Source organism: Poecilia latipinna, unplaced genomic scaffold, assembly GCF_001443285.1.
Source record: "Poecilia latipinna isolate Pla-1442-1.1 unplaced genomic scaffold, P_latipinna-1.0 Scaffold1300, whole genome shotgun sequence".
Lineage (NCBI taxonomy): Eukaryota > Metazoa > Chordata > Actinopteri > Cyprinodontiformes > Poeciliidae > Poecilia > Poecilia latipinna.
In genome coordinates, this window is record NW_015113916.1 from 52,666 (window position 1) to 72,205 (window position 19,540).

Consider the following 19,540-nt stretch of genomic DNA (forward strand, 5'->3'; position numbering starts at 1 on the left):
GTCAGAAGGATCTTACCTGTACAAAAGGCAGAAAAGACTGGATTGCAAAATGAGCCCCGATCGACTAGACAGAGTATATTACATAGTTTAAGAACAAGCTTTTTAGTCAGCTGAGTTTTCTGTATTATGTAGTATTCTAGTCATCTTACTGTTGCGCTTTTGTATCAAACAATCTAACTTTTTGATGATATTCCGATTCACTGAGATGCTTCTGGTACATTTTGATTCACAGAACTGTTGGGTGAACTTCCCACCTCATGTTGAATCGCGGTAGGTAGGTAGGGGGTAAAAAAAAAAAAAAAAAAAGAAAGAAAGAAACGAGAACTGATGTAAGCTTATCCGACAGCTCTTATAAAAAGTCAGCAACTGTGCTGTGGCAATAAAATCCTGCCAGAGGCTGAAGCACTATGCTGAAGTCCTCAAATCCCCCTCACAGGCTGCCGGTCGGGTCTAGTACCCAGGCACTCAAGGCCTGCAGGGTGGCCTTTAAGCCTGGCTGAGCAAGAACTCCCCGTCCTGTCACTTCTCTCACTACTTTGCACTCTGTTCCATGTTCAATCACTATTGACAAGTGCTGGAGCTGTTCCCTCCAGGAGAATACCTAGCCGGTGCCAGAAGTGCTAATATAACATTTATCAAAGCGCTGGACACGTATATGTGCTGTCACTCTGCCTGACACGCAGACCGGTCGGTGCTGACATGGCTATTGTTGTGGGCTTCTTTGATTCCACTACAAACAAGCTCTCTTCAAAAAAAAAAAAAAAACAGCCAAGTACAGATAGTCCTCAGCAAGCCCACTCTTACATGCTCATTAAAAAAAACCACACTGATTTCTGTTTTTGTTCTTTTAGTTTTTGCCAGGGTTTGCTTAAGTTTAATCTGAAGCTAAGTGCTGCTTCGGCAGCAGATTGGGTCATGACGAGACGAGCCGCCGTCTCGTGAAGGGACAAAGGGCCCATCATCTGGTCTTGTTAATGATTTCTTTATATTTTTTTTTTTTGGTGTGTGTGTGTGTGTGTGTGCGTGCGAGTATCAAAATAAAATGTAAGTAACCTGTTATTATTCTGCACTTACGAAGTAGGGTGTAAGTGGATGAAAATTGATCCAGCAAATTGAAAAGGGGGTTAAGTGTTTTTGCCCTATCGACTCCGATTGGAATGACGGTTACATAAAACACTCATTTCTCTCCCATTAGCAGATGAAGCCGCAGCCAAGTATCATTAGAAGGCCACGTTGTAGCACTGCTCCAAGACATTTTGTTTTTGATAATGGCTCTTCCATCCAGAGGAGAAGAAAGAAAATAAAGATATTTCACCCCCAATTGATAAAATTGAGCGTCTAAATGTGCGCGATGAAACATGTTGTGAATGATCTCCTCAGAAAGGTGAGAAGTCATCTCGGGGAATCTGTCATTTTGCCAAATGCACCTAAAAAGAGAATTGCGTTTTGTTTGCGGTTGCAGACGCGGGATTCTTTTTGAATTGTTTGCACACTATCATTACCAAGGGTCATTTCACAGTCTCACGTTAATTGATAGGCTGTCAATCTGTCAAGCAAAAAGCCCGTCTTAGTGCTGTGTGGCAGTGTTTTTTTTTTTTTGTTTTTTTTTTTCTGATGGGCTTTATAATAACGCTGATGGGTTAGTGCTTATGTTCAGAAACTGCAACATACATCTCAGCAGGAGGGCCGTGCATTTGATTGATTGTAGTCTGCGGTAAAACACACAGTATGTAATTTCCCATGAGGTTAATTTGAATACCATCTGTCGACTTGCAGGAGTTGCAGTGGGAATCTGAGATCAAACTTGCGCCACTGCTGATCGTCGTGATACCTGCCCTGCCCAAGGACGCCGCTGTGGAGCTTCATGTGACTGCAGTGAATGACGATCCCGCCAGAAGAACTTCCCGGCATGTTGCAACAAAGACGGCGTGCGGATCCATACGGTGCCACACCGTGTTGTCTGCTGACGGTAGCAGCGCTTCGCTATCACTTTCGATGGTCGCCTGCGGGGGCGACCTGGGAATCGCTGATGTGAAAAGCATCACAGAAGAGCTTGGCACGGCTTTCATGAAGGCCACAAAGGCGATGGAGGCCGAGCTGGTACCGCAGTGTGCAAGGGTGTTCTACAAGTGCAGCCCCTCACCAATTCAGCAGATAGTTCAAGGTATGCCTCTAATGACACTACCGCCACTCAGCCATAACATAAAAGGTGCAGTCATGGTGGGGAAACTACAGGGCCACCACCCGTCAGCGTTTCTAAAGTTAGGGCTGGTGCAATATGGCATAAAATAAAAATCTCAGATTTAAATTTATTTTTCTGTCACTTTTTTCCCTTAAAAAAGATACAAAATTACAGAAAATAGCTTAAAAAAATCACTTTGAACTATGGAAACCTGAGAAGTGCTTTGGTGAAGGAAATTCGATTAATCAATAAGCCTGTAGGACAATTTGATTTCTTCAATTTATTTTTTGTTAGATGGAGTAGGGGCAACACTTCTTGACTACACGCTCCATACAGTCAGGAGAAAAACGTCAATGAAATGAGGCGTTTCTTTGTGCTCTTATTAAAAAGGTTGAAACCATAACTTATAAAACCTCAACATACCTTCATACAAGCATCTGGCCCATTATGTTGACCTTTTGCTGTCAAAACATTTTTATTTGTGAGCCTTAAACTTTCGGTCAGTGGGTCTCAAACCTCATAGGCATAGCCCCACTGTTTTATGAATTCAAGAAAAAAGTTTAATAAAGTTTAAGAGTTTAATTGTAAATAAAAAAAAAGAAAGACAAATGAAATATATATAATAATAACAATATATTGCCATAAATGTTTTGATTTCATGCACATAAATTAATTTCTATCACATTCTATTGTTAGCACAAAGATTTTTACAGTGGTAATTCTGGTGAATTCTCTGGTAAGATTTAGGAGTGTGTTTACGTAAATTTTTTTATTGTTCTTCTAGGAGAACATTTGTGAGGTCAGACACTGATGTTGGACAAAAAAAAAGCTTGGCCCAAAGTCTCAATCCTAATTCATCCCATTGTATTCTATTGGATTGATTTTGTGCAAACTAGTCAAGTTTCTAATCTCCAAACTTGCTCATTCATGTCCTTGGACAACTTGTATTGTTCACATGTTACAGTTCAGTTATCTGAGTCACCCTAAACGTCCAATGTGTGTCATAAAGCCTTAAAGGCCGAAGGAGATTTGATTAATTTTAAGATCCCTATTTATTGCTGGAAACTGTCCGTTTGAAAAAATCACCTTGAAACAAAGCAACTTTTATGCAGAGTCGGATCAAGCCAACTTTGAAGGGAAGTAGAGTGCGGCTGTAATTTAGCACTTTTAATCTTTATGCTTTGGTTGGTAGTTTAAAAAGTACAATGACAGAGACTTTGTAAACTTGAACCACAGGGAGTGATCGGATTTCCTTGGGTCAAGAACGGAGAACCAGAAATATAAGTTTGCACCTCAACTTTTAAAAATGGTGCAGCAGCTGTTCCACTTGCAGCCCATTGTTTCACAAATATTTGCAGCATGACGAGGTGCTTGACTTCAAACACTGATGAAAGTGGTTCTGTTTGGAAAACCTGCATTCACTTTTGATAATAGGTTGTATATAGATCTAGTTTCTTCAACTCATCCCTACAGATTTCGGGTCTCATCAGCAAGTTACACTTCCATCTGTTGGATTTCCACTGTGACATGCTAAACCACCAACAAGATACATGTAAACAGATATATATGTATTGTACTTTGTTAAACACAAACACATGTCTGAATACAAGAACAGAAGGTTTTCCAGTTGAGCCTTAAATTGCAACATCATTATTCTCTTCACCTGTTGGTGATTTATTATCTATCTCTGATTGTTGTTCATGTCAGATTTAAAGTGATCTAATGCTTTCACTTACAGAGAGAATTAATCCCATAGAAGCCTTCCTGTTAAGTATAACACTCATGACACGTTCTGGTTTTGCAAGTTGAGCTCCATAACACTTTTAATGGAAGCGACGTGACAGCCTCTCTTGCTCTGCGTTCTGTTTTCAGAGAAAGTTTGAGCCGACATTAGTTAAGCCATATCATAAAGTATTCAAGGAAACAGCCTCCCCAGAGGATCTCCTCTTCTTCCCGTGTTTAATTATCGTAAGCCATTTGTTGTGTCTTCGGTGTGTACAGTAACCCAGGCAGCTGGCACGGTCTTTTGTCATCATTACACTTTTATACGCCGCCGTCTCCGGCTCCCAGGATTCTAGGATCTCGTCGAGGCGACAACGCAGAGCGGTGTTTGTTTTATCCTGAAAGATGTTCTCTGTGAGAGGAAAGGGCGACGAGCACATCGATCACATGAGCTCGGCTGTCAGGCCGTCACCAGAGCAGTCAATTAGCATTTCTGAATCCTTGCCAAACCAGTCGCCTTTCAGTCATTTTTTTAACTTTGACGTAACTTATCATTCTCGCAACGTCGAGTTATGGTAACCAGTAGTGAATAGAAGAAGGTCAGCGTGCTCAGAATGCGTCTTAAAATGCATGACAGTGAGCCGGTGCTATTTATGTTGTCGACTAATTATATTCCTGCTACTGAGTATTTATGATGCTTGTCAATCTTTTTCATGCACAGACATTCACAACAGGAGATATTCAGCAAACATATTATTACAATGTTTCCTTTTTAAATCCATATTTGTACATTATACTGCAATAAAAGTAGGACTTAGCTTTAAATCAGTTTTTTTCTTTTTTTTTAACAGCCATATCCTAATTCTTCACATGTGTGTTTCTTGGATTACGGACGGCACAGAAAGCTCCCCTAAAACCATTTATTGACTCATTGCCGAGATGAAATCGGTTACCTTCTGATGCTTACACAGCCAGGCCCTGCGAGCTTACCCGCTGGCACCTTCATGGGTCAAAGCTGATGCTCATTGGGTGATAAATCCAAAAAAGTCAAAGGGGGAAAAGTAACACCTCTGGCGCCAGCAGTCACTGCCTTGCTATTGTCGCTGTCACTGCAGGGACGTACAGCGGAGCGAAATGTGACTGCACAACCCCTCCTTGTTTTGCACGCTGTAGGATTCACAGTTGATAGACGTGGCATATGGCTCAAATGAAACCTTTAAACATCTTGTCTCAACTTGTTACTTATGATAGAAAGGTTCCCCCCCCCCCCCAAAATACGACCCCACAGCTTAATAAAATCTTCAGCTTTTTTTTATTTTTTATAAATGATCAAAATAATACCTTGTAATTATTATAGAAGCTTGTATATAATAATAGAAAATAATTTTGTGTTCTAAAAGATTTAACAACTACATATCCTTGCAAAACTTCAGTATATCTTATTGGGAGTTTATGTGATAGACAAACACAAGGTGAAAAGTGAAACATCAGTCAGTATGAAGGCCGGAGAGGTTTTTAGAGGAGCATAACCAGATATGTCAAGCATAAACAGCTGGAGAGACCTGAAGGAGGGTGAAGTTATAACGCAATACCAGTAACTCTGGAGGAGCTACTTAGGTCGACAGCCTAGGTGGAAGCATGTGTCGGCAGGATATTTATTAGTCAGACATTAAGCGAATCTGGCTTTTATTGAAAAGTGGTACGAATTAAACCTTCATTGAAAGAAAGTCGTAAAAATCTTGTTTTGACTTTGCCACGAGCTGTATAGGGGGCACAGCAAGCATGGAAGAAGGTAATCTGGTCAAAGGAGACCAAAACTGAACTTTTGCAGCTACATATATCAGCGTTTATAGAAAAACTCTCACCAGTTAAATACTGGACAATCCTGAACGAAAGCCAGTTAGCGGCTGCAAGAGACTCGAGCCTGGAGATTCATACCTGTTGGACAGCGACACTGAGCTTACAGCCAGAGCGCTAGAAGCGTTACTTAGAAATGAAAGAAAATTTGCAGATGAGATTATAGTGAGAGGTGGTTCTGAGAATTATTCACTCAAGGGAGCTAAATAAAAATGCATACCACACTTTTCAGATCTTTGATTTTAAAACAGAAACTTTTGCTTTGAACTGCTTTTCCTTCCACTGTTGCTAAATCCAAATAAAATTGCTGGCTAGCTTTTAACACATAAGGTGTATAACCTAAACCCTTTAAACCTCTAATTTTTGTGCAGAATATCTATACAAAATGGTTACATTGTAAGTCCCAAACAATATTAGTACAGAAAACATCAGTAGAAATCAATGGATAATATATGTAAATGTTGGTTTCAGACTGATTAGAAAAGATAAAATGATAAAGAACAAAGACAAGCTGTTCTTTGCATGTTTATGCTTACATTAATTTGGCATATTTTTTTTATTTTATTTTGTCTCCTAACCATACCCCCTAGTAAAAGATCACATAGAGTACATTTGAGTGAAATTTGAGCACGTCATTGCCAGAGGTTTTAAAAAGAGAGCTGCCGTTGCTCTGATTTCACTAATAAAGATTTTTAAAAAAGGAAACAATAACACAAAATTGCATGGTCACTCATGTCACCTTCACCCCCCTCGTCGTCTCCCTTTTATAAACACGGACCTGCCGGTGAGTACAGTCACTGAAAGTACCTCAAAGAGAGAGAGCAATTATTTCCCATCCGGTAGTACAGAGATTAAAACATTCAGACATTAAACAGGCTCAGTGTGCAAGGTGTGATAAAGGGTTTGTTTCTTCTCCTAATAAAACCATCCTCAGTCTGTGATCTCTGCGGCCCGCTCGGTTGTCAGCCAACTTTCTAAAGAGGACCCCCCCCCCTTCCCATGGCGCTCTGATAACACATATTTAGGCTTTTTATACCTTCCAAAAAGGCCCATGTTCAGTGGGGGCATTTTAAGCCGTGGTGCGTATTAGCTAATTAGGGTTTAGGGTTCTTTGTGAGGGAATTCGCCGTGCTGTGTGTGCATCAAATGAGAGAGAATGAGGCTTATTAACAGCCCAACTGCTCCTGTAACCTCCGTGTGCTGACTTTACTTTCTGCAAGTTCACACAAATGTCATGAAGTAGGACAGAGTAACAAAGGATGGCATTAGAAATGTGTTGCTTCTTTGCCTTTTAAGATTATAATGGAGATTATGCAGCTTGATGTTACTTACAACGTAAGCGTCACATCCGAGTCTCGTCCAGCGTGTTAGAAGAGAAGAAAGGAGGCTGGACAGGAGACGGCGAGGCTCTTGTGACCAATTAGAGCAACATCCCAGCTGCCTGCTGCTAAACAGACAGACTGTCATCAGGCTTGGCTCTGATGTGCTCAGTGAATTCTCAAAAGTCCACAGCCCAATAGTCCGGCTGCAGACACAATAACATGTTAACAAACAGAGGATCAGTTGCACTGGCTTCCCCCAACGTTCACTACAGAGAGACGGTTTAGTGGAGAGTAAAAGGCAGCCATCGGCCTTTTAAACCTCTCTGGTTGAAGGTTACACTGCCTTGAACATTTTCATATTTTGTCACCTTGCTCCAGAACATTACTAGCTTTTATGTACAGACCAACAGAAGGTACATTAATGTGAAATGTTATAGCGTGATTTTTTTTTTTTTTTTTTTTTACAAATAAAGCCTGAAAAGTGTGTTACATTCAGCCCTCCTGAGTTAATAGTTTGTGGAAAAACCTTTTACTGCAATTAAAGACATAAGTTGTGAGGTATCTCTACCGGATGGACTGCGATAGACCATCTTTCTACTCTAACAGGATTTCCCATTCCGACTGATAAAAAAAAAAAAAAAACCTTCCCACTGAATGATGTTGTCTCTGACGGGATGATGTGTTCAAGGTGACGTGTCAGTATTGTTTCACATTTAATGCTTTGCGTCAATCAAAAACATTCGGTATTAGTCTCATTTGACCGGAGTGCCATTCTCCACACGTTTGCTGCCTCGTACCTGGAGTGTGGCGAACTTTAGAGGGATTTCTTAGGGGGTTCGTTGAACAACGGCTGGAATGCATGACTAACGGTGGTCCTGTTGACAGATTCTCCCACCTGAGAAGTGGATCTCAGCTCCTCTTCAAGAGTCACCATCTTATTTAGGGGTGTCAAATTCAATACAAATGTCAACATAAATTGGCTTTTGTTTCCCTTCCATTTATCAATAATTCAGGTTTAGGTTAGGTTCTCCTGATTTCTGTCTTTCACCTTCTCTCTTCTGTGCTATTTATATCTTACAGGACTTGAAGAAAGTTTACGGAGCATCTTAGGAGAATCCAGTCCATCTGTGGCCTTGGTTCCTGTTCTGGATCTGCCCGACTCCCAGATCCTCCACTTGTCCTGCTGGCTCAGTTTATAAAAACACACCTGTAGTCAAGGGGAGGATTCCCCCCAATCCACATATGATTCAGAGACACTTTTCTGGAAAAGCTACTGGATAACTTTAGACTTAAAGAACATAAATGAAGGGGGGTGGGGGGCGGGGGGAAATTTCCCTTTGGTCTTGACAGTGTTGACAAATGGAAAATGTCCAAGAGTGCAGCTGTAGGGATGTATTTACTGCACCCTTTGGAGTGTCTTTAATCTAATGGTGCATACCAGAAAACTTCTTTCATTCCAGCAGGCAGTAAACTCTCCCATGATATCTTTCTGTTTCTGGTGGAGTTTCCTCTGACACCGCTCATCACAGCTGAGCTTCACCTCTGACACCGCCTGTGTCGGCTGCAGACCTACAGATTTACTGTGTCATAGCTTCGGAGCCGTGCGTAATGTATTTGTATGAGGTGAGTGAGTTTCTCCCTCGTGCTCCACGGTGCACCGGGTGTGTTATTATTGTGTAATAGGCAATCAGTGCCAAGCACCTGAAAAGATTAAGCCTCTTTATGTTTTCTATTGATTCCAAGGCAGCCTGGTTAATAGAAGAAGGACACTAGGACACAAAGCTGCAGGGCAAGTGTGTGTCCTCTGCGTGTTGAGGGGGATGTCAACGGATGAGTTGCAACCATGTTGAAAGAAAATAACACCATTAACTATTGCGTCTGAAGCCTTTTTTTTTCTTCTTCTTCTTGAAGATCATGAATTGTATTGATAATCTAAGTTTGAATGAATCTTCACTCTGGCAATTCGCTCCAATGTGCTCTCAAAGTGGAGCAGGCTATTGATCTTTACCCACTACAGTGTTGCTTTGATTGTTGTCATCAAAAATTGAACAATAGAGGTAGCCAATAGAGCCTTCAGACTTTTATTGAGGGCTAGAAAAATACAAACAAGCAATTATTTATGGGAGCAAGCATTCTAGTCCTATATGCATCCCACCACTTTACTATTTATGTTTAAATTGTCGGTGCGTTGTAAGCAAAATCAAATTCCTTGTGCACCAACTTAGCCAAATAAAAGTTATTGTGATTGTGTTTGTTCTATGATGTTTTATAGTTCCAGAGTAGAATCAGGTTTTGTATTCTTGACTTAACTGATGCTTCCATTAATTCCATGCAAATATACATAAAGAAAACAGAAATATGTCTGCTTACTTTTAGGAGATTTTACTTAACGTTGCGCCTAAACATCCCAACAAATAGACCTCAACACACTCTTCACATGTTGGCATTGTTTACCTAGTCCACAAAATTTAATTTTTGAATTATTGCCTTTTTGGAACCTCGATCGTTGTTCAATTTCAATGTTCTTTATATTAATTTGGATGACGTTTAAATTTACAGCATTGGAGTCCATATGATTTCCAGTGTCCTATGTGTTTTGCCAATGACATCTGATGGAAATGGCTTTAATATACCTCCTTATCATGGCTTCAAGTTCTGCAGAGGTTCTGCCAAGGCTTGGTTTCTGAACCACTACATAAAGAAAGTGTTGGAAAATATATGAATGTTAGAAGAGAATATTTGAATATATATATATATATAGAATATATGAAACCTGTAGAACACCATATCAAGGGCTGAACAGGAGACACAACTGCTGCCACCACCATATTTAACATTTGGCAAAAATTACTTCTAGTTTGTCCGTGTGATCGGCTGCGTGTTTTATTTCTGCCTGAACGTGTTGTTTTTGCAACAGTACCTTCTTTTTTTGGGTCGTTGCAAACAGTGCGTCTGATGTTCTAGGAGTTTCTTGTCCTTGCTTTGCTCCTGAACAGCTAGTGTATTTTTTCTGCCATTGGAGAGACATGCACCAGTTGATCGAACATTGTAGGATGTTGAAACGGAACAATCTCTCAAACATTCATTGAAAGTAATTGTGGAATGGACAACACCAGGTTTGCCTTAAACCCAACTCGCCAGTTTAGATAAACTCCGCCCTTCCAGCAATGATGCCTGGTGAAATATCAAGCCAGAATTGTGCCAGGACTATGTTGATGGCCTAGAAACAGGTGTTTGGGGTGCATTTTAACAGATAAACCAAATAAGTGTAAGGATATATCTATAAATTTTAACTTTTATGTGGAATTTTCATTATGTAGATTAGAAAAAAATCATTACTTTATTTAAATGTATGCATCCAGTTGCAAAAAAAAAAAAAAAAAACTCGGAACACAAAATGAACATAAGGTTATGAAGAATAGATGTGCATATCTGATTAGCGCTCTGCAAAGAAAACACACAGGATTTTATTGTCCTTTTAAAAACCTGGTTTTAATTGTTTGCTAGTTCAGATCCTTTGCACAATCCCAGTCATGATGTGTCAAGAAAGTGCAAACATGCATGTTAGAAATATTTTCAATATTCCTCATTAAATATTTTTTAACTCCAAGTTTGTTTTTGGTTTTTTTTTTGTGGTTTTTTTGGGGGGGTTTTGTTTTGTTTCTAATAAAGTTTGAGAGTAAATATCACTTCTTGGAGATCTGAAGCAAAATTAATTGGTTATTTCTTTAATTAATCTTTTAACTTTAAATCTGAGTAGAATCAAAAGTCACAGATCTTTACAAATAGGCTTTTTTATTATAGCACAGCAGCAGTAGCAGATTCTAGATTTTTTTTCATTTTTTTTTTTTTTTACCATACACAGATTTCAAAATAATCACTCTTTCTTCACATACTCACCCTTCTAATCTGTCTTTTATTAGATGTGTTTTCATACACACACACACACACACGGGAAAAACCACGGCTACGTCTTCACATCCTCGTCTCCGCCAATGTGACGGCCCGTGGCAGACGTGCGTTTTTGTGTCCTCACCACTGGGCTGCTTTACAAAATGAATAAAGACAGGGTGACATTTATCCCTTTTTTTCATGTGTTTTGTCAAACGTACATTTTCTACCAAGCTGACCTGCAACCACTCCACAATGAAACAGACTTTTGTAGCTAATACTGTCCTTTGTGTGGAGTGTACCAGCCTGCGGCCCTTGTCATTGTGGCCTTGCACATGGACTTTAACTGTGTTTCTACCTCCAGGCAAACCATGCTGATGTCTGTGACTGTTTTTTTTTTCCCCCTTCCCCTACACCAGTGGGCTGCAATAGGGTTCCCTAGCTCTGGAGTGGCCTTGTCACAGCATGAAATGCCTTCTCCTCACATTGTGGTCCTCTTGCCTCAGTGATTGCGGTTTTGTTTGTTTTCAAGTTGGAATCCTTTGTGTTTCGTAATCGTTGTTTTCCAAGCTAGAACTGTTGTACGGCATGTCTTAACAGTCACAGCGTTCGCTTGATGAAACTTTGCTGAACCCGCTGGCAACCTCATGCTGTTTGGTGGGGTATGCTTCCCTCATGTGGCCATTTGAAGTACTGCGGTTATAACACACTAGCAAACGGTTTTTAATCTTTTTAAGAAAAAAATGATTGAATAAAAAAAAAAAAAAAACTTCTTGAAGATTTAGATTGTATATTTTTTTGATGTCTCCAAAGACACAGAAAAACCGATTTGCGTTCTATTTCTTTATTATCATTATTTTTTTTCAACCTTCTAAAAGACTAAAAATAGGTAGATAAAAGAAAAGGGACAATAAGTTGAACTTGTGCACCTATTTCTTGTTTATAAAACATACTTGTTTACTGTTTGATTATTTCACTGGAAGAAGAACAATTTGGATAAAATTATTACCATTATGAGTAAATGCGTCAGAATATGTATGCCACTTAAATAAACAATGATAAACTTTTTTTTCTCTCTCTCTCTGGCATTACATCCATTCCTTTGGTTTAATGATTTTTTAAGTGAATATTTAGCTTTCATGTTGCATATTTATTTATGTTTCTCTGTTTTTGGTATAACAAGCTATTTTTAGTTAGGTTTTCTCACATTTTTTACAACCATTACCTCTATCTAGTTCATGTTATATTTGGTAGATTTATTTTCTGTAAATTTGTGACCTGTAACTGCTCCAATAAGGAGCATATGTATATTTGTCAATATATGGCCATTAACATACTGGCCGTTGTTGGTCATTTTTCACGTAAAACTGGACTTATAAAATAACCACTATGTATTCCTCTTTTTATCATTTGCATGTGTTTGGAGGGAGTTGGCCGTATGTAGGGAAATGTACATAATATAAGTAATATTGTTAGATATAGGTTATTGGCCATAACAGCAACATTAATGACTATTAGTCTAAATTTTCATTTGAATGTCTTACTCTTATAATGCCCTCATCTAACTTCTAATGACAATGCCACTGAATAGAATGACAATGATTTTCACTTACAAGTATTGCTGTGTAGCTTCCAGTTAAATTGTTCCTAATCTAATCTGTGTTTGATAACTGCTCCCTGAGTTTTTATATAATTTCTAAAAGTTGTCAGCATTGTAGTATATGCAAGTCAAGATTTTATGACAATTTAAGAACATAGATTGAAAAGAGCCTTGAAGCAAGAATAATGGTTATGTTTCTCTTCAACGAATCAAATAAGCCAGAAAGATATATTTACTGTTTGACCAGGTCTTTGTATTTCCAATTCATGACCTTTATTTGCACAATCAACTAAACGCTTCACATTGTCAGTCTTACATAAACATGTATATGTTAAACTTGTTTAAAATCAGTACTTCACGTTGGTTAACTCAGCATCTGAATATTATATCAATGTTGGAAAAAGCAAAGCAAGCCTTTACAGGTGCAGTTGTTTCAGAGAAAAGCATTGTGCTAAATCATTCATTAATAATTAAATAAACACCCAATATCCAAAGATGAAAAGAAACATTGAAGATGTTTTTGTTATAAATCTCTAGGCTGCTAATTTACATTTTCAGTACACCTTTAGTGATGTATTTTCTTTGAGATTAATATCTTATTGGTCTGTAAACCTTGTGTTGTCTTCTAATCATTAGCTTAAACTAAATTTGACCTTACTAAAAGTGTCGTGCAATTTTAAAAGGCCATTGTATATTGACACACTCATTGCATTTCTGAAAGTTATTTTTTAATTCTTAAAATTATATTTGCAGGAATTTTGCCTTTAAAGTACAGAATTGTGTTTATTAGAAATTATGTTTTGCTCTCCCGACCCGCTCCTCCAAATACCAGTTTAGTTCTTTCTGTCATTATATTTTGAATTGCTTTGAATTAAAAATGACAACCAAGAAAAATGTGTAATTTGTAAAGTTGTGACTTTTAAGAAAACAAGAAAGCATCCAAGCCAAATCCCAAACAACGAGAGCTATTTTTGGCTGTAAACATACGCTGAATACTGCCGAATAAAATGATGAAAGACTTGATAAAGGCAGTAAAATGTGGATTGAAGAAGAGACGTGGTGAAACTGGTTTTAACTCGTATATTCTACTGTATTGAATAAACGCCTTGCTTAGCGGAACGAAAGAGCGGATTGTTTGTAGTTGGGGACGACTATCTGGAAGTACTCATTCAGGAAGTCAGACGCTTTCAGCGCGTTTTGTCACCCTCATGTTGATTAAACATATTAAAGGTTAGTAAGCTTACTTCGGTATTTATTTCCATGACGTTTTTCTATTTAATTTACTTTAAATAATTTTACTTCTGGTCCGGACTTACAATCTCTTTCTGCCTCCCTTTCTTTATTTTACAGCATTATTGCTTTTAACATTACACCTCTGTAGTGTCCACACCAGGAGCATAGTTCTGCTGTATTGTTTACAGCTACAAGTATTACGCCAGTAGCTATTTTATAATATTTTGCTTCCCTCTTATTTCAAATGGCAGCCTTTTGAGATGGCCACCACGGAGAAAGAGACTCCAGCTAAAAAGGTTGCAGCGCCTTCAGTGTCCCAAATAAATGCTGAATATGTCACGCAGGTAACCACGTACACCAACGCGTTATGTCGTCTTAAGTCTCAGCTTTTAATATCTGCCCTTATTCTAACGGGCAGATATTAGAAGCTGTAGAGAATTAAATGGAAGGACCGATAAGATCCATACCTCAGTAAACAACATTGTCTTCCATCTTGTATATGAGTGTGTACTTATAATTGGTATTACATGTTTTATGTCTTGTTTCTTGTTATCAGCTGGCTAATAAATATTGGGCTCCCCATGTAAAGGAAAAGCTGCCTTTTGACCCTCAGGTGAGTCATATGCGGCATCTTAAAGATCATTATGTGATTTGTGTTTATTGGAAAGATGTTGAAAGTACCGGTTAGCCACGACTTTAGTCCTTTTGCATAATGGTTGGTATGATAAAGGGCTACATTGAATTAGAAAATCGCGGAACGACGACCTTGGTGGTAAATATGGCGACAATGCAATACATTTATATTTTCCCCGCTCCTCCTTTATTTTGTAACTAGCGACCTTTTTTTTTTTTTTTTTGAAAGAGACTCCATTTAGCAAGTTGAATGACATTAAACTTTGGTCAAAAAGAATGTGTTCCTTCATTCCATGACATATTATTTGTTATATTTAGGTGATGGAAGATGTCTATGAAAAAGAGATTTTCTCATCAAAGTAAGTAAATATATTTCTTGTTTTTTTATTTTTTATTTTTATTTTTTTATTTAAATTCCAGTTAAATATCTGATGAAGAAGAAAAATGACTCCTTATTGCCTTCTTTATTTGTGTACAGATTCGCCATCAGAAAAATTATGCTACTTGAATTCAGGTTGATGCATTTCCATTTTATCTCCTTACTTCACACATTAAGCATCCATCAGTGTGTTGTATATTTACTGTATTTTATTTTCTCCTCCCCGTAGTCAATACCTTGAAAATTATCTGTGGGTGAATTACACACCTGAGGTCTCCAGCAAAGCCTTTATCATGTCCATTTGTTGCATCGTCAATGAGAAGTTCAGAGAAAACGTTCCAGCTTGGGAGGTAAGAGAATCATTCTGTCCATGGTGTGCCAAATTCTCATTTGATCTGCATCCTTCTTTTACACAATTTAAAAAAGAAAAAAAAAACAACTTTCAAAGAGATTGTCTTTCTACAACTTTCTCCTTGTCTTTTCTTTGGTGTTTATCAGGTGTTCAAAAAGGAGCCCGCACACTTCCCGTTTTTCTTCAAATGTGTGATGGAAGCTGTGCTGGCGGGCGAGGAGGCTGGTCTCACCTTAAAGGAGCAAACCATACTTCTGGTCTTCCTGGACCACTGCTTCAACAGTTTGGTGTGTATTATTATTATAACACCTTACACTTCATGGATGACCTGGAAGGAAAAGACAGTTTCTGAATTTATATATGAGCATTCCAGATCGCACGTTTATTCTTTAGTTCATATAAACGTGGTCTGAAATTAGGAAGAACCTCCATTAAAAAAAAAAAAAAAAAAAAAAAAAAAATTTTTGAATTTATAACAAAAAGTTCAGGTAAATCACAATGAAATTCAGAAGGAAGTGTGGTGATTTGTTTGGCACAGAAATATTATTTCCTTTACAAAAAAAAAACCCTCATTCCACATATCTCAGAAGTGAGATCTGTCTACATCATTAAACTGTAGTAAACCAACCACCCTCACAACTATAGACATGAATATGAAATTAGTTGATGTGATCTTTAGATTAGCTCATCTGTTGTATTTTTAGACATAACATTCATAAATATTCAAACTATGTCTTTATTTTAAGCGAATCAAAGATGTTTAGCCTCCTGCCAGAAAACTGGATGGCAGTGAGCAGCAACAAGTAGGGAAGAGAGTGAGGTTGCTTTCACGCTGCTATTTTCTCTGGCATCATTAAATGGACTTCAGCCCAAAGAAACAATATGATGGAACATTTTTAGCAGTTTTAAAACTTTTTAAAAGTTTTGTATATGACTCTGGGAAATGGACCATGCCTTTTTTTACATTATTTTTAGGTGATTCAGAGTAGTGGGCCTTCAGACAGTGTTCCTTGATTTTTATTTTTATTTTCAATATAGTCAGCAGTCAGGCCTTTTTCTAAATTATTACTGAAATTACAACATTGTTGTAGTTTTAAAGCTGATTAAATTGAGACTTAAGTTCAGTAAGGTTTCTGTAAACCTCAAGATTTTTGTTGTGTGCATATTGATGACAAACTTCAGCTATTTTTGGACTAATTGCTGATTTTTTTTTTTCACTCTTTATGTTTAACTGTGAAAATGAGAATACCTGTATTTTAGGGAAGGCTTACTTGGCATGAAGGTAAGAATACCTGGTATATGTGTGGCATGTATTCTTAAATCCAAAATTTGACAAAATTTGATTTTGGATGTTAGTCAAATAATAATAATAATAATAATTATTATTATTATTAATTTGATTTATTGAGGGTTAGGGTTAAAAAAAATGTATTGTTTAAAACTGAATTAAAAAGCCTTTCAGTTTAAAGACAGGTAGATAAAACCTGATAAACATCAAGCAGTGTAAATGTGCCATATTAAAGATGCAGTAAGATTTGATGCAGTTACTTCTAATGCCCACTAAGTGGCAGTAACAGATAAAGTACTACTAGCACTCTTTGTCATTTTCCCAAATAACTGCATGGGACCACAGGGAAACACTGCAGATGTCTCACCTCAGAATCTGCTGTGATAGCTTGCTGGCCTGCAATCACATCCTATAAAGGCTTGTAAATATTTTATTTGGAGACTTTTATTAAGGGTCCAGATGCAATAAAAATCTGTCATGTATTGTGCATTCTGACAACTCCTTCCCCCTTTTCTGTCTCTTTGTATCACCCTTTTTTCCCAGGAGGTGGATCTGATCAGAGAACAGGTGCAGCAGCTCATTTCTCTGCCTATGTGGATGTGCCTCCTACCAGTAAGATCAAAATCATAGCCATAATTACATTTTGGCGGTTAATATTGACTAAGTAATTGTGCCTTTTTTATTTCAGTTTTACCCCATGCAGACTCATTTTTATTTGTATGTGTGTGTGTGTGTGTGTTTATAGTCCAGACTCCTACAAGAGCTGAAGAAAGTTCCCAAGCTGCAGAAGTTTTGGAATCTAATCAAGAAAAAATTTGATAAGATGGATGCCGAAGCAGTCGAGCAGTAATATAATTTTCTTTGCTAAGCACGTTCAGAAGATCTATAGTTATTACGACATTATAATTCATGATTTGCAGCTACTGATTTGTTTTCTTTCTGTCTTCCCCAGAGCAACCAAGGAAAGGACTTTTCTTTCGTCTCTCATTAAAAAGTTTCGGGTCGTTCTGATGTCAGTTCCAGCTGAGGGTAATTGGAAGAAATGCCTTTAGCTCCTTGGGGAAATGGTTCTCATTGGGTAGAATAAAATAGGATGGAATCAAATTAGAAAAAAAAAACTGCATCTCTGTTATTGATCACTGCATTTTAAATTATTAATAACATGGCACAGGCTTCCATCTTTTTAACTATTTAGGGGAACCTTCACGTTGTTCTACACCTGCAGTCAAGATAATAATCTTTTAGAGATTGTCATAGGAATATTGTGCATCAATATATTTTCTGTGTGAACATCATTTTTAACGTCAGGTTTCATCAGCTGTAGCAATATTCATACAGTTTTATTGTTTTTGAACCCCAACATAAAATATTTAGTGATTAAATATTGTGTAGCGACTTTTGGTTTGATTTTTCAGAAGTGTAATTTTAACTTCAGTTGAACTTTTTATGACAAAATATTTTCTTCGCTAAAGGAAATGTTATTTTCTTCAACCCAAATAATATATATATATATATATATATATATATATATATATATTCATTACATGCAGATTGGTAGATAAACAGTAGATAAAAAATATCTTCACCAAATGAAAAATACTACTAAATAGTAGCATTCTGAAGGGATTTGAACTCCATAAAGTAGAAAGAAACAGAAATCAAATTGCAGTGATAGTGTATTTGAAAATATTGTATTCAAATGTATCCATTTGATTTAATAGGCAATACAACAACTTGGAGGGAGGGGGCATATTGAACATTTAAATGAACTGTACAGTTTTCGACTTGGACACATTTTATGCCATTTGGATCAATGTTGCCAAAGCTATGCAACAATTAAAAAAGCTCCACAAGTATCAAGATACACACCAGCTAAACTCTGCGGAGCTGAAAACATCATCTTTTTTTAATGCATGCTTTGAGTTGCACTGCCTTCTACTTTCCTTCTGAGTGCTGGCGAAGAAGCATTCACTCAGCCGCCGTACACCCACGGGCACCGACCACGGTGTGTGGTAATGCACGCTGACACACAGACCCCCTACCTGAATGCTAAAAACAGAATCTGTGCTTAGGTAGAATTCAACGCTGACATACTAGATTATGATCTAAAGGCCAGTGGGATACGCTTCACTCTGATCCTTGCTGCATTCGTCGGCTATAATGAGGAGCTGGGTCCCAGCATGCCGCTCTGCTGAACATGCTGCATCTTATGGGAAGGTCCGTTCGGACAGCATGACACCTTCATTGTGGTCCACGTGCATCTTTTTAATGAAAATATGAAAATATGGGTCCTTTACAGCACTGTAGCATCCAGTGTTTCATATCTTTCTTAAAAGTGTGTGGTTAGATCGAAGCTGCAGTTGCATTCAACACAATGTCTTTTATTGTTCACAGGGCCTGTTCCCATGGAAAAAGTGCATTACTGTGAAAGATTCATTGAGCTGCTGATTGATTTAGAGGTAAGACGCATCATTTATTCACATTCTATCTCAGACAGTCTTACAAAATTTCTCTATTCCAGCATTTCTGTCATGTTTTATTTAACATTTTACAGTGTAACAGCTTATCACTCACAAATTAATAAGATTTTTACAGCTGAAACTTGATGGTCTGATATCAGTTTTTAGCTCCTCCAAGTGAATACTTTGTAGAATCACCTTCCACTGCAGTTACAACCAATCATCTTTTGGTTTTCTGCCATATTTTTAAAATGTTGAGTTGGAAAAACATTTGTAAAAAAAAAAATTCCTCCAGTATTTGAAGCAGGAGTGTTTCATTCGAGTAAGGGAAGAGTTACTTTCAGGCTCATCATTTGGAAATTTGATAAAGAGCTGCCAGCGACAAAATCACTTTGTTTTGTCATGTCATTTGTGAAATTTAATTGCATTTGTTTGCATAAAAAGAAACTGGCCTGGGAATGTAAATTTGCCAATGAGGCTGGTGATGACACATCATCCCATAAGACCGATATTAGTGCTGCCGTTAGCGGTGAATAGAGTTTTTGCTGACAGGCTGGCCTTGCAGTTCCTGGCAGCGTCGAGTGGCCGCCCAGCTGACTGTCTCCGCAGACTTCCCCTGTCC

The 19,540-nt window shown here is 37.9% G+C and overlaps 2 protein-coding genes across 2 annotated transcripts in view; both read left to right on the forward strand.

The window, feature by feature from the left end:
- LOC106961434 (diphthine--ammonia ligase-like) overlaps positions 1 to 9,396 on the forward strand; it is a gene marked incomplete at its 5' end in the record, with an annotated part of 47,777 nt that extends 38,381 nt beyond the window's left edge. The window contains 2 exons of the mRNA XM_015055172.1: positions 1,777 to 2,164; positions 8,164 to 9,396. Coding sequence (XP_014910658.1) covers positions 1,777 to 2,164; positions 8,164 to 8,282 — 507 coding nt within the window. The remainder of the gene's footprint in view (positions 1 to 1,776; positions 2,165 to 8,163) is intronic.
- Positions 9,397 to 13,709: 4,313 nt separating this feature from the next.
- Positions 13,710 to 19,540, forward strand: part of aqr (aquarius intron-binding spliceosomal factor) — a 45,937-nt gene continuing 40,106 nt past the window's right edge. Inside the window, exons 1-11 of the mRNA XM_015055174.1 lie at positions 13,710 to 13,804; positions 14,059 to 14,151; positions 14,364 to 14,420; positions 14,759 to 14,799; positions 14,919 to 14,954; positions 15,049 to 15,169; positions 15,318 to 15,458; positions 17,003 to 17,071; positions 17,205 to 17,305; positions 17,412 to 17,488; positions 18,854 to 18,918. Of these exons, the coding sequence (XP_014910660.1) occupies positions 14,068 to 14,151; positions 14,364 to 14,420; positions 14,759 to 14,799; positions 14,919 to 14,954; positions 15,049 to 15,169; positions 15,318 to 15,458; positions 17,003 to 17,071; positions 17,205 to 17,305; positions 17,412 to 17,488; positions 18,854 to 18,918 (792 nt within the window). The 5' untranslated portion in view covers positions 13,710 to 13,804; positions 14,059 to 14,067. The remainder of the gene's footprint in view (positions 13,805 to 14,058; positions 14,152 to 14,363; positions 14,421 to 14,758; positions 14,800 to 14,918; positions 14,955 to 15,048; positions 15,170 to 15,317; positions 15,459 to 17,002; positions 17,072 to 17,204; positions 17,306 to 17,411; positions 17,489 to 18,853; positions 18,919 to 19,540) is intronic.